This window comes from Kryptolebias marmoratus, linkage group LG22, assembly GCF_001649575.2.
Source record: "Kryptolebias marmoratus isolate JLee-2015 linkage group LG22, ASM164957v2, whole genome shotgun sequence".
NCBI lineage: Eukaryota > Metazoa > Chordata > Actinopteri > Cyprinodontiformes > Rivulidae > Kryptolebias > Kryptolebias marmoratus.
The window spans coordinates 6,741,875-6,759,191 of NC_051451.1; the positions used below are offsets into that span (position 1 = coordinate 6,741,875).

Here is a 17,317-nt window from a genome sequence, read left to right on the forward strand (position 1 = left end):
CCAACGTGAGCGTTGAAGTTCCCCAGCAGAACAAGGGAGTCCCCAGGAGGGGCACTCTTCAATAACCCCTTCAAGGACTCCAAAAAGGGTGGGCAATCTGAACTGCTGTTCGGCACATAAACGCAAACAACAGTCAGAACCCGTCCCCCCACACGCAGGTGGAGGGAAACTACCCTCTCGTTTACCGGGGTAAACCCCAACGTACAGGCACCAAGATGGGGGGCAACAAGTACGCTCACTCTTGCTCAGCGCCTCTCATCGGGTACAACTCCAGAGTGGAAGAGTGTCCAACCCCTCTCAAGGAGACTGGTTCCAGAGCCAGAGCCGTGCGTTGAGGTGAGCCCAACTATTTCTAGCCGGAACCTCTCAACCTCACACACCAGCTCAGGCTCCTTCTCCACCAGAGACGTGACATTCCACGTCCCAAGAGCAAGCTTCTGTAGCCGAGGATCAGACCGCTAAGGTCACCACCTTTGGCCACCACCCATTCCACATTGCACCCGAACCCTTTGGCCCCTCCCATAGGTGGTGAGCCCATGGGAAGGGGGACCCATGTCACCTCTTCGGGCTGTACCCGGCCGTGCTCCATGGGTGGAAGCCCGACCACCAGGCGCTCGGCAATGTGTCCCACCTCCAGGCTTGGCTCCAGAGTAGGGCCCCGGGTGACCCACGTCCGGGTGAGGGAACATTGTGTCCAAACTTTTTAGTCATCATAAGGGGTCTTTGGGCTGCACTTTGTCTGATCCCTCACCTAGGACCTGTCTGCCTTGGGTGACCCTACTAGGGGCATGAAGCCCCTGACTGCATAGTTCCTAGGATTATTGGGACACTCAAACCCCTCCACCACGGTAAGGTGGCAGCCCAGGGAGGGGCTTTATATTTGCTATAACTCACCACATTTATATCTTCTTTCTAAGTTATTATTCTGAGTGAAATGAACTCCAGACTCTGGTAGCAGAGCTGTGGTTAGACTAACATGTAACTTAATTATTACTTAAAGTTCTGGTTTGGTTAGAAAGATTGCAGCACTTATGAGCTTATCACAGCAGGGGTAGTGTGTCAGGTCGGTGTTTTCACCCTGATGATGCTGACCAGACTTGTTGGGAGGCTCAATGCAGAATGCTCTCGTTTTCCATTATCACACTAAGCATGATTTATGTTTATTCCTGCATACAGCAGCACAAGATGTTAAAAATATGTGGCTTCCACATGTAGACTGTACAGTGACACACTAGCACTGTTAGTGGCCATTCTAGTGTTTCTCTGTTTTAGTATTCTCTGTGATGTCCAATTTTAGTTCAGGATTATCAGATTCTGGGATTTAAAATAAGGAGCATAGATATTTCTTTCTGATGGGAGACAAGTAGGACAACTTAAAAAAATCAATTAAATGATTTATTTTGATTGTCTTTCTGGCTGTGATATGGTATTTTAAGATTCTGGTCTAAAATGTTTTAACTGGGCTCAAAATGATTAATTATAACGTTGTCTTTAAATAAAACAGCAGTATTTTAGGACAAAAAATGTCTCTTGCAGTAGTAGGTACTTATGTAGGGTCATAAGATGCAAATAATGCCAATGTAATTAAAAAAGAGCCTTTACAAATCCAGTTCTGATCTAACAGGACATGACGTCTAAATGTTTCTCAGTCAAGTAAAAAACCAGTGTTTATATAGAATATCATTAGTTCATTTTGATGTTAAAGAGCCATAAAGATGTTGAAGTTATTGATCCTTTTACAACAGTAAAATAATTAAATCTGATTAAAATTTTTACATAGATTTTTGACAGTTGATTTTTTCTTAGCTTTGTAAGTTAATAAACTGCACCAAACTGTTTTCGAAGTCTGAAAAGATTGTCATTATTTTACCCGACATCGACCTGGGTCTGTGTGTGTGAGGACAGATAGCCAGGATGCAAGTCATCGTAATAGACTGGAGCCTGGTCTGATAGATCAGTGTTTTCTCTTAGATCTGACCCAGCAGCTGGAACGTTTCAGCTGTATTATTTCCTGTTATAGTCTCTAAAACTGAACACCAGCAGATATGAAGCTAGTGTAAACAACAACAGAGACCATTTTTGCCAACGCACCACCCTCAGCTCTGTTCCGGTTCTTTTACCCCAGGGAAGGGAGAACTCAGAAAGTTTACCCTTTAAGGATGACTCTACAAAAGAACTAAAGTTTCATTATTTATTCTACTAAGGCAGAGAATTAGTACAAGGTTAGCGCTGGGACTTTTGTCTGCAACATCTTAAGGATGACGCAGAAGAAGGTTGGAACAAAGGAAGCATCAATTCGTATAGCGTCTAGGCTCCGCCCGTTACAGGGGCGAGCACAGCCTCACGTGTTGTCAGTAACTATGTGTGGCCAGAACTGACTTTAACTGATTCAAACATGTGAATCTGTAGTTTTAGTGCAACCTTGATTTGTGAGCATGTGACAGAAGATAGCTTTTAATATGGCAAAAGCTTTAAGACAGCCATAAAAAGCTGTTGAGTAACTGATTTACCTCTCTTTAACATTTAATTTTACTTTAGGAATTATCTAACACCATGTTTAGTCCAGTTCCTGCAGATTCAATTCGTCCTCAGTTTCCTCTGTCTGAACTGTGTGTATGTGAATCCGTACAGAATCTGTAGTGAGTCAGGAGGCTGATCTGAAGGTGTTTAACACCTACTGAGGACATACTAAACACCGTATACTGTATATCTACACCTCTAACGGGAACCAGAAGTTAAAACCAGAGGGGGACCAACTTTCCCCATCAGCTGGTTCCAGCATGTTTTAAGCCCCCCCCCATGTTAAAATGCAGGATTTTGTCCTTTTTAAAAAACAAAACCACAGCTCAGATATTTGTGTGTGTGAGTGTTGACTCCTGTAGTTTTTATGTTGCTGCGATTTGTTCTAATATTATTTTTTCTACCATGTTTAACTGTAATCAGTTATTTCATGCTTAAAGACGGGTCAAGTGACACCATGATTGTGTGAAGGGGAGTAGGTGGAGCTTAAAGCCCCACATCCTTAATCAGACCCTCCAGGATTTCGCGATGTTGCAATCGCAATTATTAACGCAAAATCAAGCAAACCCCGCAAAATCTTAACTTTTTGCAACTTTGCCCAAAACACAGCAACTTTCCCACAACTTTAACCCAATATTTATTGTTTCTAAAGTGATTCACCACCATTTCTGCGGTCTAGTGTCTTCTTTGTGGGTTTGTGTAGTGTGGAATACAAAATAACTCACGAAGAAGACATGCAATGTGGCGTCACATCCTGTTAACATCAGAATGCCGGGAGCATGCAGGAGCAGCGACCGAAGTGAAAATGTGCGCTAACGCTTCATATTTGCCCACAAAGATTTCAGCAAAGGACTGTGCAAAAACACCGCAGTGAAGTTAGTTTTAAGTTGGATATTGGATATTCGCGCTCCGCAACATCGAATATCCAATATCCAACTTAAAACTAACTTTACTGCGGTCGCAGTTTCCTATCCAGCTGCACGAGAGTGGGGGGGAAGCTGTTTTGCACGTCCTGCAGTGTAGTCATCGAACATAAACGCATCGACAAACACTTTGTGTCTGCAAAATGTGTTAGGAGAGCTGCAGACGAGGGACAATCCAGAAATGGTCATGAATGTCAGTTTATAAGCTATCAAAGTTCTCAAATAAAGCACCTTTTGATAATGTCAGTGTTTGTTGGTAATTATCTTACAAAACTAGTAAGTATTTTTGGTTTATATATTAAAAGTTATGGTTTTTTATTGATTTTAGTAAAAAAAAATTGAAACTTTTCGTTGCAACTTTTAGGAAAATGCTTGTGAAATCCTGGAGGGACTGCCTAATGCACAGATTCTGTTTCCAAAAATACAACATTGCAGCTTCCGTAAACTGGGTCCTGGTGGCTTCAACTGGCTTCAACTTCTAACAACAAGAGAAGGTAGGGACCTGACGTCTATAATATAAACAATTTTTAGTCCACACAGAAACTATTTGTTTATGAAAATATCCTTGTAAACACGGAAATGTTTTTACAGATGTTTTTATCCGCTTAAAAACACTGAACCCAACCCAACCCAAATTCTGTGTCAGGCTGTAACTGCGCTGTAACGCAGACCCAAAGATATGAACTGTAAATAATAAGACAATGGCGATCTCGGGTCGTAGGTTAGAATAGAGGCGGAGATAGGATATCATTGGTTTCTGTCCACACAAAAAGACGAGGATGGCTTTTAAGAGTTTTTCACTCTGGAACCAGATTTTCCATTAACGTTGATCTAACAAAACTTCAACTTGTGGTTTATTTCTAAAATTTAATAATTATCCAAAATAAAAAAACTCTAAAAACATGTAACATGACAAGTTAAAAAAATATAATCTTCCAGGTTTTTCATGATGTCAGAAGACTTTGATTCTGAAAATATTTGATAAAATCTAATTTTTGGTTGGTATTTTAGTCTGAGTGATCCGTGAAGTTTACAGTTCTTGCTGCTGGTTTTTATTGAAAGCAACTGTCTGTCTCTAATTTCCTTGTACTTATTGTTTCAGTCTTTTTATCTGATTCTGAGTGCTTGAGATAAACAGATCATTTTTTTCTAAACGTCTTACCGTGTATTTCTTAGGGTTGATCTTCACTCCAGCTTTGGCACCACCAAACGGCACATCTACAACAAAGAGTGGGTTTTTCATGGTTAACCTCCTGGGAATAGATAAAGTGGTATATGTGTGTGTACACTGTATATCTGTGTATGTTTACTCACCGACAACGGCACATTTATACGTCATTAGTGAGGCAAGAGCTTTGACCTCGTCAACAGACACGTCGGTGCTGTAACGGATACCTGAGAGACACAAACAACATCTGTGAGCACACAAATAAACACACCTCACTGCTTCAATACCAATACCAGACTTTTAAAAAAAATCTCTTATTAACTTACTGTTTAGATGATTGCTTTTTGTTCTTATTCAAAAAAAATATAACATTTGAAGCCATTTATCTTAGGGTTGAACAATATGTCATAAACCTATCATTTCAATAATATACATATAATAGTGCACAACATCAAGGGGCACTGGAGGTCCATGGTTCAAACCCCAGTGCCGACAACCTCCAAGCAACCTCGGCTGTGTAATGAGTGAGAGAAAGAAATGAAGCCATGGCTGCTCAGACTTCTCCCTGATTAATAAGGTCCGCGCCAGATGTTGGGGAACTAGAACATTTTGATAAGGAATGTGTTACTGGAACAAGACCTTAATGAATGAGGGCATAAAACTTAATTCTGTTGGAATGCTACTATATGAGCAAGACAAGAGAGAGGGGCTACATAGGAAGGTTGTGGGAACTATGAAAATTTCAGTATCCATCATTCAGTTTGACACAGAAACAACTTCAGACCCAGTGATCTAACATTCCAACAAGATGTGAATGTAGCATTCTTTACTGGCACCATCACAAAGACCAATAAGCTGATTTGCACTACAGCAACAGTGGACTTTGAAATGCTTGGCTATAAGATCAAGCCTACAAGCAATAAGGAGCATTGTCCCCACATGGAGGAGGAGGCTGGAAGTTCAGCTCAAGACAACACAAAGAAAAATCAGCCATTTGTCAGAACAACAGAAAGATGGAATAAAGAAAGACCCACTACAAAAATACTGCAACTTGACCATACCTAAGGCTCTAGAGTCAGCCAAACAACGCCTCAAAGATCTGGCTACTTGTCTAAGGAGGTAGACCCAAGAAGCAGAAGCCAGGAGAATAAACAGGGTTTTCTCCACCACACTATCCAGAGTGTACTCTTAATGGCAGGGGAAAAACAAGAGGGTAGATAAGCCTGTCGCGATAAACGATAAATCAATTAATCGCATGATAAAAAAAGGTTGATAAGTTTCATTTATCTGCATTATCGTTCCTTTGTGTCTCTCTCTCTTTCTACTGAAGATGCTGGATGACAAAAGGCTCTGGTGCTCTTCACTGACCCCTCCTTTTCTCTTAGCATAAGGGGGCGTGGCCTATCGCATCAGGTAGCCAGCTAAGGCGCCTCGGCTTGTACCTCTTTAGCATTAGCCCCCACTAGGAGTTAGCAAGCTAAAGAAACCCTGTTTGATATTGGGGGGAAAAAACGAAATAGAATTGGTTTCAAGCTCGAAGTAACAGCAGCGGTGTGGGAGCACTTCGGATTCAAACCAAATGATCAAGGCGAACCGGTGAACCTTTGAGAGCTGGTATGTCACATTTGTGCTTTTGTTGCTGTGTGCTTTTATTATTTTGCACTTTTTGTTTATAAAACTGTCATTTTTGTCTGTCTTCTCTATATAAAACTAATGATTATTACTTTTCAAAGGGCAGTTTAGTTTACAGACTTAATAATTTGTACTGTTTTGGTTGAATGTGGTTTTTTGGGGGTTTTTTCAAGTGCATTTTTTGTTAACAGAGACTAAGAGTCCATTTTATTTTTGTGCTCAGTTGTTTTGTTTATTTTGTGTTCCAGTTCCAGTGTTAAGTGTTCTTTTGAAAGTAAAGTTTATTAATCTTTGAGAGGATGCACTTGCACTATTATGTCATTATCATTACATTAGATTAAAACGGTCTCCAAACAATATGATTTTTTATCGCAATAATTTCTGAGATATTCCCCCTTCCCATGGGCTCACCACCTATGGTAGGGGCCAAAGGGGTCACGTGCAATGTGAGATGGGTGGTGGCCAAAGGCGGGGACCTTGGCGGTCTGATCCTCGGCTACAGAAGCTGGCTCTTGGGACGTGAAATGTCACCTCTCTGGTGGGGAAGGAGACTGAGCTGGTGTGTGAGGTTGAGAGGTTCCGGCTAGAAATAGTCGGGCTCACCTAAACGCACGGCTCTGGCTCTGGAACCAGTCTCCTTGAGAGGGGTTGGACACTCTTTCACTCTGGAGTTGCCCACGGTGAGAAGCGCCGAGCAGGAGTGGGCAGACTTGTTGCCCCCCATCTTGGTGCCTGTACGTTGGGGTTTACCCCGGTAAATGAGAGGGTAGTTTCCCTCCACCTGCGTGTGGGGGGACGGGTTCTGACTGTTGTTTGCGTTTATGTGCCGAACAGCAGTTCAGATTACCCACCCTTTTTGGAGTCCTTGGAGGGGTTACTGGAGAGTGCCCCTCCTGGGAACTCCCTTGTTCTGCTGGGGGACTTCAACGCTCACGTGGCCAATGACAGTGAGACCTGGAGGGGTGTGGTTGGGAGAAACGGCCCCCCTGATCTGAACCCAAGCGGTGTTCTGTTGTTAAACTTCTGTGCTCGTCATGGATTGTCCATAACGAACACCATGTTCAAACATAAGGGTGTCCATATGTGCTCTTGGCACCAGGACACCCTAGGTCGCAGTTCAATAATTGACTTTGTTGTTGTTTCATCTGATCTGTGGCTGCATGTCTTGGACACTCAGGTGAAGAGAGGGGCGGAGCTGTCAACTGACCACTACCTGGTGGTGAGTTGGCTCTGATGGTGGGGGAGGATGCTGGTCAGACCTGGCAGGCCCAAACGTACTGTGAGGGTCTGTTGGGAATGTCTGGCGGAGTCTCCTGTTAGGCAGAGCTTTAACTCCCACCTCTGGGAGAACTTTGAACATGTTCCGGGAGAGGTGGGGGACATTGAGCCTGAGTGGGCCATGTTCCGTGCCTCCATTGTTGAGGCGGCTTATCGGAGCTGTGACCGCAAGGTGGTTGGTGCCTGTCATGGCGGCAACCCTCAAACCCACTGGTAGACACCGGCGGTGAGGGATGCTATCGGGCCTTCTTGGCCTGTGGGACTCCAGAAGCAGATGACAGGTACAGGCAGTCCAAGCAGCATGTGGCTCGGATGGTCGTTGAGGCAAAAACTCGTGCATGGGAGTAGTTCTGAGAGGCCATGGAAAAAGACTTCCGATTTTGGTCCACCATACGTCGTCTCAGGAGGGGAAAGCAGTACAGCACCAACACTGTTTATAGTGAGGGTGGTGTGCTTCTGACCTCGACTCGGGACGTTGTGGGTCGGTGGGCGGAATACTTCGAAGACCTCCTTAATCCTACCGGCACGTCTTCCATTGGGGAGGCGGAGCCTGGGAGCTTTGGGTCGGGCTCTCCAATCTCCGGTGCTGAGGTGGTTAAAAAACTCCTCGGTGGCAAGGCTCCGGGGGTGGATGAGATTCGCCCGGAGTTCCTTAAGGCTCTGGATATTGCAGGGTTGTGTTGGTTAACGCGACTCTGCAATATTGCGTGGACATCGGGGGCAGTTCCTCTGGATTGGCAGACTGGAGTAGTGGTCCCCTTATTTAAAAAGCGGGACCGGAGGGTGTGTTCCAATTACAGAGGGATCACACTCTTAAGCCTCCCTGGTAAGGTCTATTCGGGAGTTCTGGAGAGGAGGGTCCGTCGGATAGTCGAACCTCGGATTCAGGAAGAGCAGTGTGGTTTTTGTCCTGGTCGTGGAACAGTGGACCAGCTCTATACCCTCAGCAGGGTCCTTGAGGGTGCATGGGAGTTCGCCCAACCAGTCTACGTGTGTTTTGTGGACTTGGAGAAGGCGTTCGATCGTGTCCCTCTAGGAATCCTGTGGGGGGTATTCCGGGAGTATGGGGTACCAGGCCCTTTGATACGGGCTGTCAGGTCCCTATATGACCGGTGTCAGAGCTTGGTCCGCATTGCCGGCAGTAAGTTGGACTCGTTTCCGGTGAGAGTTGGACTCCGCCAAGGTTGCCCTTTGTCACCGNATTCCATAACGTTTATGGACAGAATTTCTAGGCGCAGCCAAGGTGTTGAGGGGATCCGTTTTGGTGGCCTTAGGATAACATCTCTGCTTTTTGTAGATGATGTGGTCCTATTGGCTTCATCAGACCGTGATCTACAGCTCTCGCTGGAGTGGTTCACAGCCGAGTGTGAAACGGCCGGGATGAGGATCAGTGCCTCCAAATCCGAGGCCATGGTCTTGAGCCGGAAAAGANGTAGAGTGCCTTCTCCGGGTTGGGGAAGATGTCCTGCCCCAAGTGGAGAAGTTTAAGTATCTCGGGGTCTTGTTCACGAATGAGGGAAAAATGGAGCGGGAGATCGACAGGCGGATTGGTGCAGCGTCTGCAGTGAAGCGGGCGCTGTACCGATCTGTCGTGGTGAAGAGAGAGCTGAGTCAAAAAGCGAAGCTCTCGATTTACCGGTCGATCTACGTTCCTACCCTCATCTATAGTCACGAGCTTTGGGTAGTGACCGAAATAACGAGATCACGAATACAAGCGGCTGAAATGAGTTTCCTCCGCAGGGTGTCTGTGCTCTCCCTTAGAGATAGGGTGAGAAGCTCGGTCATCTGGGAGGGTCTCAGCGTAGAGCCGCTGCTCCTCCACGTCAAGAGGAGCCAGTTGAGGTGGCTCGGGCATCTGGTGAGGATGCCTCCTGGACGCCTCCCTGGTGAGGTGTTCTGGGCACGTCCCACCAGGAGGAGGCCCAGAGAAAGACCCAGGAAACGCTGGAGGGACTATGTTTCTCGGCTGGCCTGGGAACGCCTTGGGATTCCCCCGGAGGAGCTGGCCCAAGTGGCTGGGGAGAGGGAAGTCTGGGTCTCCCTGCTTAGTCTGCTACCCCTGCGACCCGACCCCGGATAAGGGGAAGAGGATAGAATGGAATGGAATGGAAAAAAAACAAAAGGGCCAAGGGGCAGCTACTGACCGACAGAACAGTAACTCAAGACTAAAGAACCAGACACACAAATCTGTGGACCACCTGGATTAACTAGAGGAAAGCCTAAGACTCTATGCCACACTCATGGATACTGGAGTGCTTAAAACTGTATAACATCAACTAAGAGCCTTCATTATGAACTCAATGGAAGACCACTTTAGTGCACAGGTGTCAAACTCCATTCCTCGGGGGACGCTCTCCTGCATGTTTTAGATGTGTTCTTGCTTTAAAACACCTTGTGTAAATGGATGACTTGTTGCCATGCTCCTGGAGAACTTGATGATTTGGGGAGGAGGTGATTAAACCATTTGAATCAGGTGTGTTGGAGCAGAAAAACTTAAAACTCCCAGGACAGTGGCCCTCGAGGCCTGGAGTTTGACACCCCTGCTCTAGTGAGAATGAGCAAGACATTGACTCACTGCTCTACCTCACCAGGGCATGCAGCAAAGACAATGAAATGTCATTTGAACTGGATAAAAACAGTTGAACAGCATCCAAGAGATGCAAGATCACAGGTGAAGGGGATGTCCAGGACAGCTACAAATATCTTGGAATCTCATATGCAAATGGCAACCACCACGAAGTCAGCCAAAACAAAGTACCTACAGAGAGTAAGACAGGTCCTGAAAAGCCAGCTGAATGGTCCAAGCCATAAACAGATATGAAGTGTCAATCATCAGATATTCTGCTGGAATAATAACCTGGCCAAAGGATGAGATAGAAGCCACTGACATTAAGACACGAAAGCTCCTCACAATGCATGGAGGGTACCACCAGCAAGTGGCTTATATCTAAAAATCCTACCAGTTGCTAGATAGGGCTGGACTGAAGGACAGCACAGAGGCACTAATCATGGCAGCACAAGAGCAAAAGAGGCCGGAGTCTATTATAGCAGACAAGACCTTTGATACAGGCTGTGCAAAGATGCTCCTGAGACAGAACATAATAGCAGGATGTAAAATGCAGGCATGCAAAGGATGGAATACTATAACCAAGTGGCTGGAATAGTGAACAGAAACATCTATACCAAGTATGGACTGGAGGTCCCACAGTCAAAGTGGGAGACTCCATCAAGGGTGGTGGAGAATGGCAGGGTTAAGATACTGTGGGTGATTGACAAGCTACAGAAGAAAGTAGTGGTGATAGATGTAGTGATCCCAAGAGACTAAAATCAGGAAGAAGGATCAGTTTTCAGTGCTGTGACCACCAAACTGGAAGAGTGGCTCCAACAAATCCCACGAACAACCTCAGAGATTTCTGTCCAGAAGAGCGCAGTTCTAGGAACAGTTAAGATACTGCGTAGAATCCTCAAGCTCCCAGGCCTCTGGCAGAGGACCCAATTTGGAAGTGAAGTGGAACCGCCCATGACAGAAAAACGTAGAATGAGGTGTTCTTTTCTTTGTTTATAAATACGTAAATAGTCTGAATTAGCTGCAGTCTTCTGAATATAACAAATAAATGTGTGTCAGAGTTTTCCTGTTTTGCTGAAAAAAATTATCTGTTTCTAAAAAAGATAAACCAGATAGAAAGGGAATATTGTTCTGCTGATGAGGCTGATGTAAGCCAAAACCCTCAGGCCTGTTCACACACATCTCTGTAAATACAATCCACTGCAAGAAAACTACAGGAAAATTATAGGAAATGGCTGCTGCTGGAGTGGAAAACAGCCAAGGTCTCTGAGTCCAGAGTTAACTCCAAGACAAAGAATTCAAAGACAAAGACAGAAAAACAACTCTGAGACCAGGTGTGAGACATAGACCAGCAGATTAAAACTGCAGCAGAGAGGAGACATTGGGCAGAAAATAAACTGAAAGAATGAGTTGTTGTGAGTCAATCTGGGTGTGGTTTCTACATTTAAAAGGAACAGTCTGTAGAGACTTACCTGCTCCATGTTTACATACAGTAACTGTGGATCTGAAACCAGTCCAACTGACAGAACAAGTCCACACAAACTGCTTCAGACTCAGTGTGAACAATCAATCAGTTCAGATCTAAACTCTGAACACACCTTCAACTGGAGACACCTGACAGCTCAACAATTGTCCAGTCTGAAGTAAATGTTGACCCATATGAAATTTTCTTAAACAGATTTCAGGGCTGCTGATGGCTGATAAACAACACAGATTTTTTTTGAGCAAATATGTAGCTTTCACTGGACAAAATTTAACAATAATTGTTTAAAATTCAAAAATTATATCTAACAACACACTGAAGAACTTGTACACTTGTAAATATTATATAGAACATTTTTCTCACTTAAAAAAATAAATTGTGGACTACAGTGGGCTGGTTGTAGCAGCTGCTGCTGCATCTTTATTTTCCTACTTGGTAACTGGTTAACTTTGTGCAGCCATCCATCCATCATCTGTCACTTGTTCCAGAGTCACAGGCATCACTAGAGCAGGGAGGCTCAGTCATCTTTTTCCACAGCTACCTCTTCCAGCTTTTCTTGGAAAACTCAAGACATTAACAGGCCAGCTGAGAGACATAGACTCTCCAGCGTGCCCTGGGTCTCATCCTAGTTGGACATGCCCGAAGTACCTCCCTATAGAGTGGTATCCTTACCAGATGCTCAAACTACCTCAACTGGCTCCTCTTGATGTGGAGGAGCAGCAGGTCCACTCAGAGTCCCTCCCCGATAACCAAATTTCTCACCCTATCTCTGAGGGAGAGCCCAGCTACCCTGCAGACATGGATTGGTTCGTTGATTAAATCGACAGACCATATAATCAGGCATTATTTATACAAATGCTTAACATATCAAATCCTGCTGGTCCAGATTCTTCCCTCAGAACAGGGACGTGCGGTCAGGGGAGGCAGGTGAGGCAGAGCCTCCCCTGTCATCATGACAAGAAAAAAAAATCATATTTATATATTTGTAAATTTGACTCTCAGTGCCTCACCAACCATGAACCTCACCGCACGTCACTGCCTCAGAAGCAACTGTAGCTTAATCTGTTCCAAAAGCCAAAAAAAAGGTCTGTCTAAACCTGTTTTATGTTGGTTTGGGATTATGTTAAAAATAAAAACACACAAAATAACAGAAAAACATCAAAGGCCTGGAGTTTTGGACTAAGATCATCCTATAATAAGAGATGATGGAGTTGTAGCTGTTTTGGTCAACCCTTGTAATTGAGGGTTTGCATAATATCATAATAATAATAATAATATTTTGCATTATTTGCTACTAAAGAGACATTTTTAAATAATAAAGCTCTTATACAAATTATTTTGATTTCGGGTTGAATTTTGTCTGTTTTTGTGTTTTGTTTACTTGAACTTTTATTCCAATATTATAGCAGTGTGTTGCAGATTTTTGTAACTGTTTTATTTCCTTGTTTTATTTTCTTGCTTGTTTGTTTTGCCTCTGTTCTGTTTTGTCTCTATACTTTAAGCTGCTTTGAAATGACTTAAAAAAAAACAATCTGTAAAAATAAAGTTAATTTTTAATTGAATAAACTGTAAATCCCTGCAGATTCACATGATCCACCACTACATGACTTTAGAGCCCTGAAGACATGCTGCCGTGTTTCCTCTGAACTCAGATCAGTTACAAACTCTAAACCGGAGCCAGACTTCTTCCTAAAAGGAGTCTATCCCTGCTGGGAACGTCACAGTCTGAGGGGATTAACCCCGATCAGGTTTCTGCTGACAGACTGATGTGGTTCTTAGCTGCAGCCTGAAGAACCTCTGAAAACAGGACCACTAATGAAAGTGCTTATTAATAAAAACTGTTGAAAACATGAGATTAAAACCAATCTTAGTCAAGAAAATGGTTTCAATGCATTTTAAAGTCTGAGGGAGCTAAAATGATTTAGCTGGTTGTGACTTACATCCAGTCCAGAACTAGTCCCAAGTTGAGCCAAGCTACTGACCCAACCTGGAACAGAACAAAGAAAAAACTGAGCAAAACAAACCCAATGGTTCAGACCAGAACAGACTGCCTAATCCAGTGTGGGTTAGACCAACCACGCCAGACTGGAAGAGACCACCTTATCCAATTGATCAAAAATGGAACAAAGAACCAGTCTAGACTAGAAGACACTTCCTGAACTGGTCCAGACTGGAACAAACTCAATGATCCAAAGTATTTTACTTGGAAGACCAAGTGATCCGGATGGAACAGAATCAAACCAGGCTAAAACAGATCATCTGGTCCGCTTAGGGCAATCCAACCTATTCAGGGTACAAAGACAACCAGAGCCAACCAAACTAGACTGACAAAGATAAACAAATCCAGAGCAGAACAGACCACAGGGCCCAACCGATCCAGACTGGATTTACATTGTTCATGTCAGTCTTGTTCCAACAGCCGACCTGCAGGTTTCTGACGTGAGCCCGGCTTGACAGTGTTTTTATTGTTTGCCGAGTTAAAGGTGGAGGATATTTACATTAAAGTTCGCCCGAGGGCACACACAAGGGGGGAAGGGGAGGGGGTGCTGGACGAGAAAGCATCAACATCTGGATCTGTAAACAACATGTTTTGCAGAGTATTGCTAAAATAGGAAACGGCAGGAAACAGAACTGATACGATGCAGAGTTCAGATGTGGCTCCAGAAGAACTAAAGCTGCAGACCAACATCAGCTAACCAGACCGCTAGCATTTCTGTCAGAGGAAGAAATGTTCACAACACATTAAACACATGTTTCTTTCAACACGGGCAGACACGGTGTTAACACAACTGTTGATGTTTATATCAAACCAGAGAGTAGAGATACAGTACTGAATTGTGGGACTGTTTTAGAGTCAATAAGTATTTTAATTAAATTAAATGAGCTAAATTTTAATTTTTTGTTTAGTAGTAGCTTCATAATGCTTAATGTTAAAACTATTTGATCCTAACTCTGCAAGGGCAAAGATCTGTTCCACTGTTCCACGACTAAAGCCACACTGTTCCTCCTGAATCAGAGGTTTAACATCCTGGAGTAAACTTTCCTAGAGTGGCTGCCAAGTGTGATCCCTCAATAGTTGGAACACACTCAGGGCCCCCTTTTAAAAGTAAGCAAGTAAGTAACGTAAGTAAAATTTTATTTATATAGCACCTTTCCCGGCCTCAGTCACAAAGTGCTTCACAATAAAGTAGTAAAACAATAAAAGTAATAAAACACAAGAAGACATTTAAGGGATACATCATAACAACAAACAGCTATCATAGCAGCCCAAGACCCAGTGAGGCTAAAATGAGTGCTTAAAAAAGTTGCTCTTTAAAATAATCAACAAAGTCCAACAATCGCAAGTGGTTTAAGAGTTCATTCCACAATCTTGGTCCAACAGCTTGAAAGGATCTGTCTCCTCTAGTGCTGTAGCAAGTGCGAGGGACCATCAGCAGGTTCGGCTCGGAAGATCTCAGACGACAAGCTGAGGAACAAGGCTGAATCGGATCACAGATGTAAGAAGTGGCCTGCCTGTGCCAGGCTCTATAATTTATACAATATGCCACAGGGAGCCAGTGAAGGGATTTTAAGACAGGGGTAACGTGGGCTATTCTGTTAGTGCAAGTCAGGATCCAGTTCTGTATCAGCTGTAGACAGGCCAGCTCCTTTTTGTTTAGACATGTATCATCTCAAGCACATTTTTGGAGACGACTGTTTGTCGTTTGTCAATGTTTTACAACTAGACAAAACAGGTCTTTAAAAGTTGTTTGGAGTGTTTTTCTGAGGACACGGCTCCATCAAAGACAACTCCTAGGTTCTTCACGTTAGGTTTTGATGTCTGGCTAAGACTGCCTAGGTGATATTTAATATCAGGAATAGTACTATCTGGTGCAATAATAACTGTCCCAGTTTTATCTGTATTTAGTTGTAGATACGTATCGCTCAGCCATTGGTTTATATATAAAAAGATATTTAGTCAAGGAGTTCAATTTGTGAACCTCAGACATCTTAAAGGAGCAATACATTTGAATATCGTCTGCAAACAGGTGGTAAGAGACATCACTGAACTGCTATATGATTCTACGTAGGGACAGCACGTACAACAAAAATAAATTTGGAGCCAGGATGGAGCCCTTATGTAAACCACAGGGAAGTTTAGCAGGGTCAGATGTTACCAGATTAAAGTGGGAACCACCACCCAGGTCTGCTACTCCATGGGTGTTGTCCCAGTCCTCCATCCAACACTGAAAAGATGGGTCAACAATGACCGACCTATAATGTCCAGTGTCTTTAGCATCTCAGGGGGAAACTCATCCACCTGTGACGCCCAGCCACCAGGAACCTATCTCTGCCATGGGAATGGACTCGCCAGTTGCTTAAGTTTTGGGGGAAAGTTGTCCCATTATTGCCTAATGTAGGGTTCTAGCTGTTCTACAGTCCTAGGTCCTTTATGTTGGATTTTCTGTTTCATGAAGCATCAATTGTTTTCAGCTGGTGAGGTCTGGACTGCAGGACTCTCCACAAAGCCATGCTGTTGTATCAGCTGCAGTATGTGGTTTAGTATTGTCTTGCTAAAATATGCAAAGCCTTCCCTGAAAAAGTCATTGTCTGGATGGGATCATATGTTGTTCAAAACCTACACACTCTGCACCAATGGTGCTTTTCCAGATGTGTAAGCTGCCCATGCCAGAGGCACTAATGCACCCCCATACCATCAGAGACAGCCGGCTTTTGAACTGTGTTCTGACAACAGATCGGATGGACCCTTTTCTCTTTAGTATGGAGGACGTGGTGTCTGGTTTCCATAAAATCTTTAAATTTAGATTAATCTGATTACAGAACAGTTTTCCACTTTGCCTCGGTTTTAAATTAACTTTATTCTAAGGATGGTGGTGTTTCTGGTTGGTGATCACATACGGCTTCTTTCTTGTATCATAGAGCTTTCAGCAACATTTATGGATGTTACAGTGAACTGTGTTTACATACAAGGATTTGTGGACGTGTTCCTGAGTCCATGCAGTGATGTCCAGAATAGAATCAGACCTGTTTTTAATGCAGTGGCCCCTGAGGGCCCCAAGATCACAGCCATTCAGTATTGACATTCAGTCTTGTTCTTTGAGCTCAGAGATTTCTCCAGATTTTTCAGATCTTTTGATGTCATTATGAGCTGTAGATTATGAGATCTTCCCAATTTTCCATTAAGGGACATTATTCTGAAATTGTTCCACTACTTTTAGAAACAGTTTTTCTTCTGTTTTTTTTAAACAGACTGATGAACATCTGCCCGTCTTTTGAGAGATACAGCCTCTCTAAAATGCTTTCTTTATACCCAGTCCTCTTACTGACCTGTGTCTGATTATCCTAATTAGTTGAAAAATGTTCCTCCAGATGTTTTCTTCTTTCTTTTTTTTTACCACTGTTACAGCCTTGTGTTCCCCAGCATAACTTTTTAAAGCTGTGTTACTGCCATCAAACTCAAAATTACCTTATTTTTTTCTTAAATATTGTGCAATTTCCTATTTGAAACATGTTTATTATGTTTCATAGAGAATAAAATAAGGGTTTATGAGATTTACAAATCATTGTTTTCTGATTTTTTAATGTTTAAATAAAGACTACTTTCAAATCTGATCAGAAACTTCAAGAACAAAAATTTCCACTTTTTTTAAATCTACTATTTCCCAGATATTTTATTTCTCCAGATATCCTCCTAACTCTGTGTTTCTAACAGCATCCTGCTGATCTGGTCCTGGTCCCGGTCCCGA

At 43.4% G+C, this 17,317-nt stretch overlaps 1 protein-coding gene across 1 annotated transcript in view; it reads right to left on the minus strand.

The window, feature by feature from the left end:
- The window catches only part of LOC108246239 (glutamate dehydrogenase, mitochondrial), a 34,855-nt gene that overhangs the window by 17,120 nt on the left and 418 nt on the right, over positions 1–17,317 (minus strand). The window contains exons 2-3 of the mRNA XM_017433680.3: positions 4,758–4,838; positions 4,606–4,661 (exon numbers count right to left, since the gene is read on the minus strand). Coding sequence (XP_017289169.1) covers positions 4,606–4,661; positions 4,758–4,838 — 137 coding nt within the window. The remainder of the gene's footprint in view (positions 1–4,605; positions 4,662–4,757; positions 4,839–17,317) is intronic.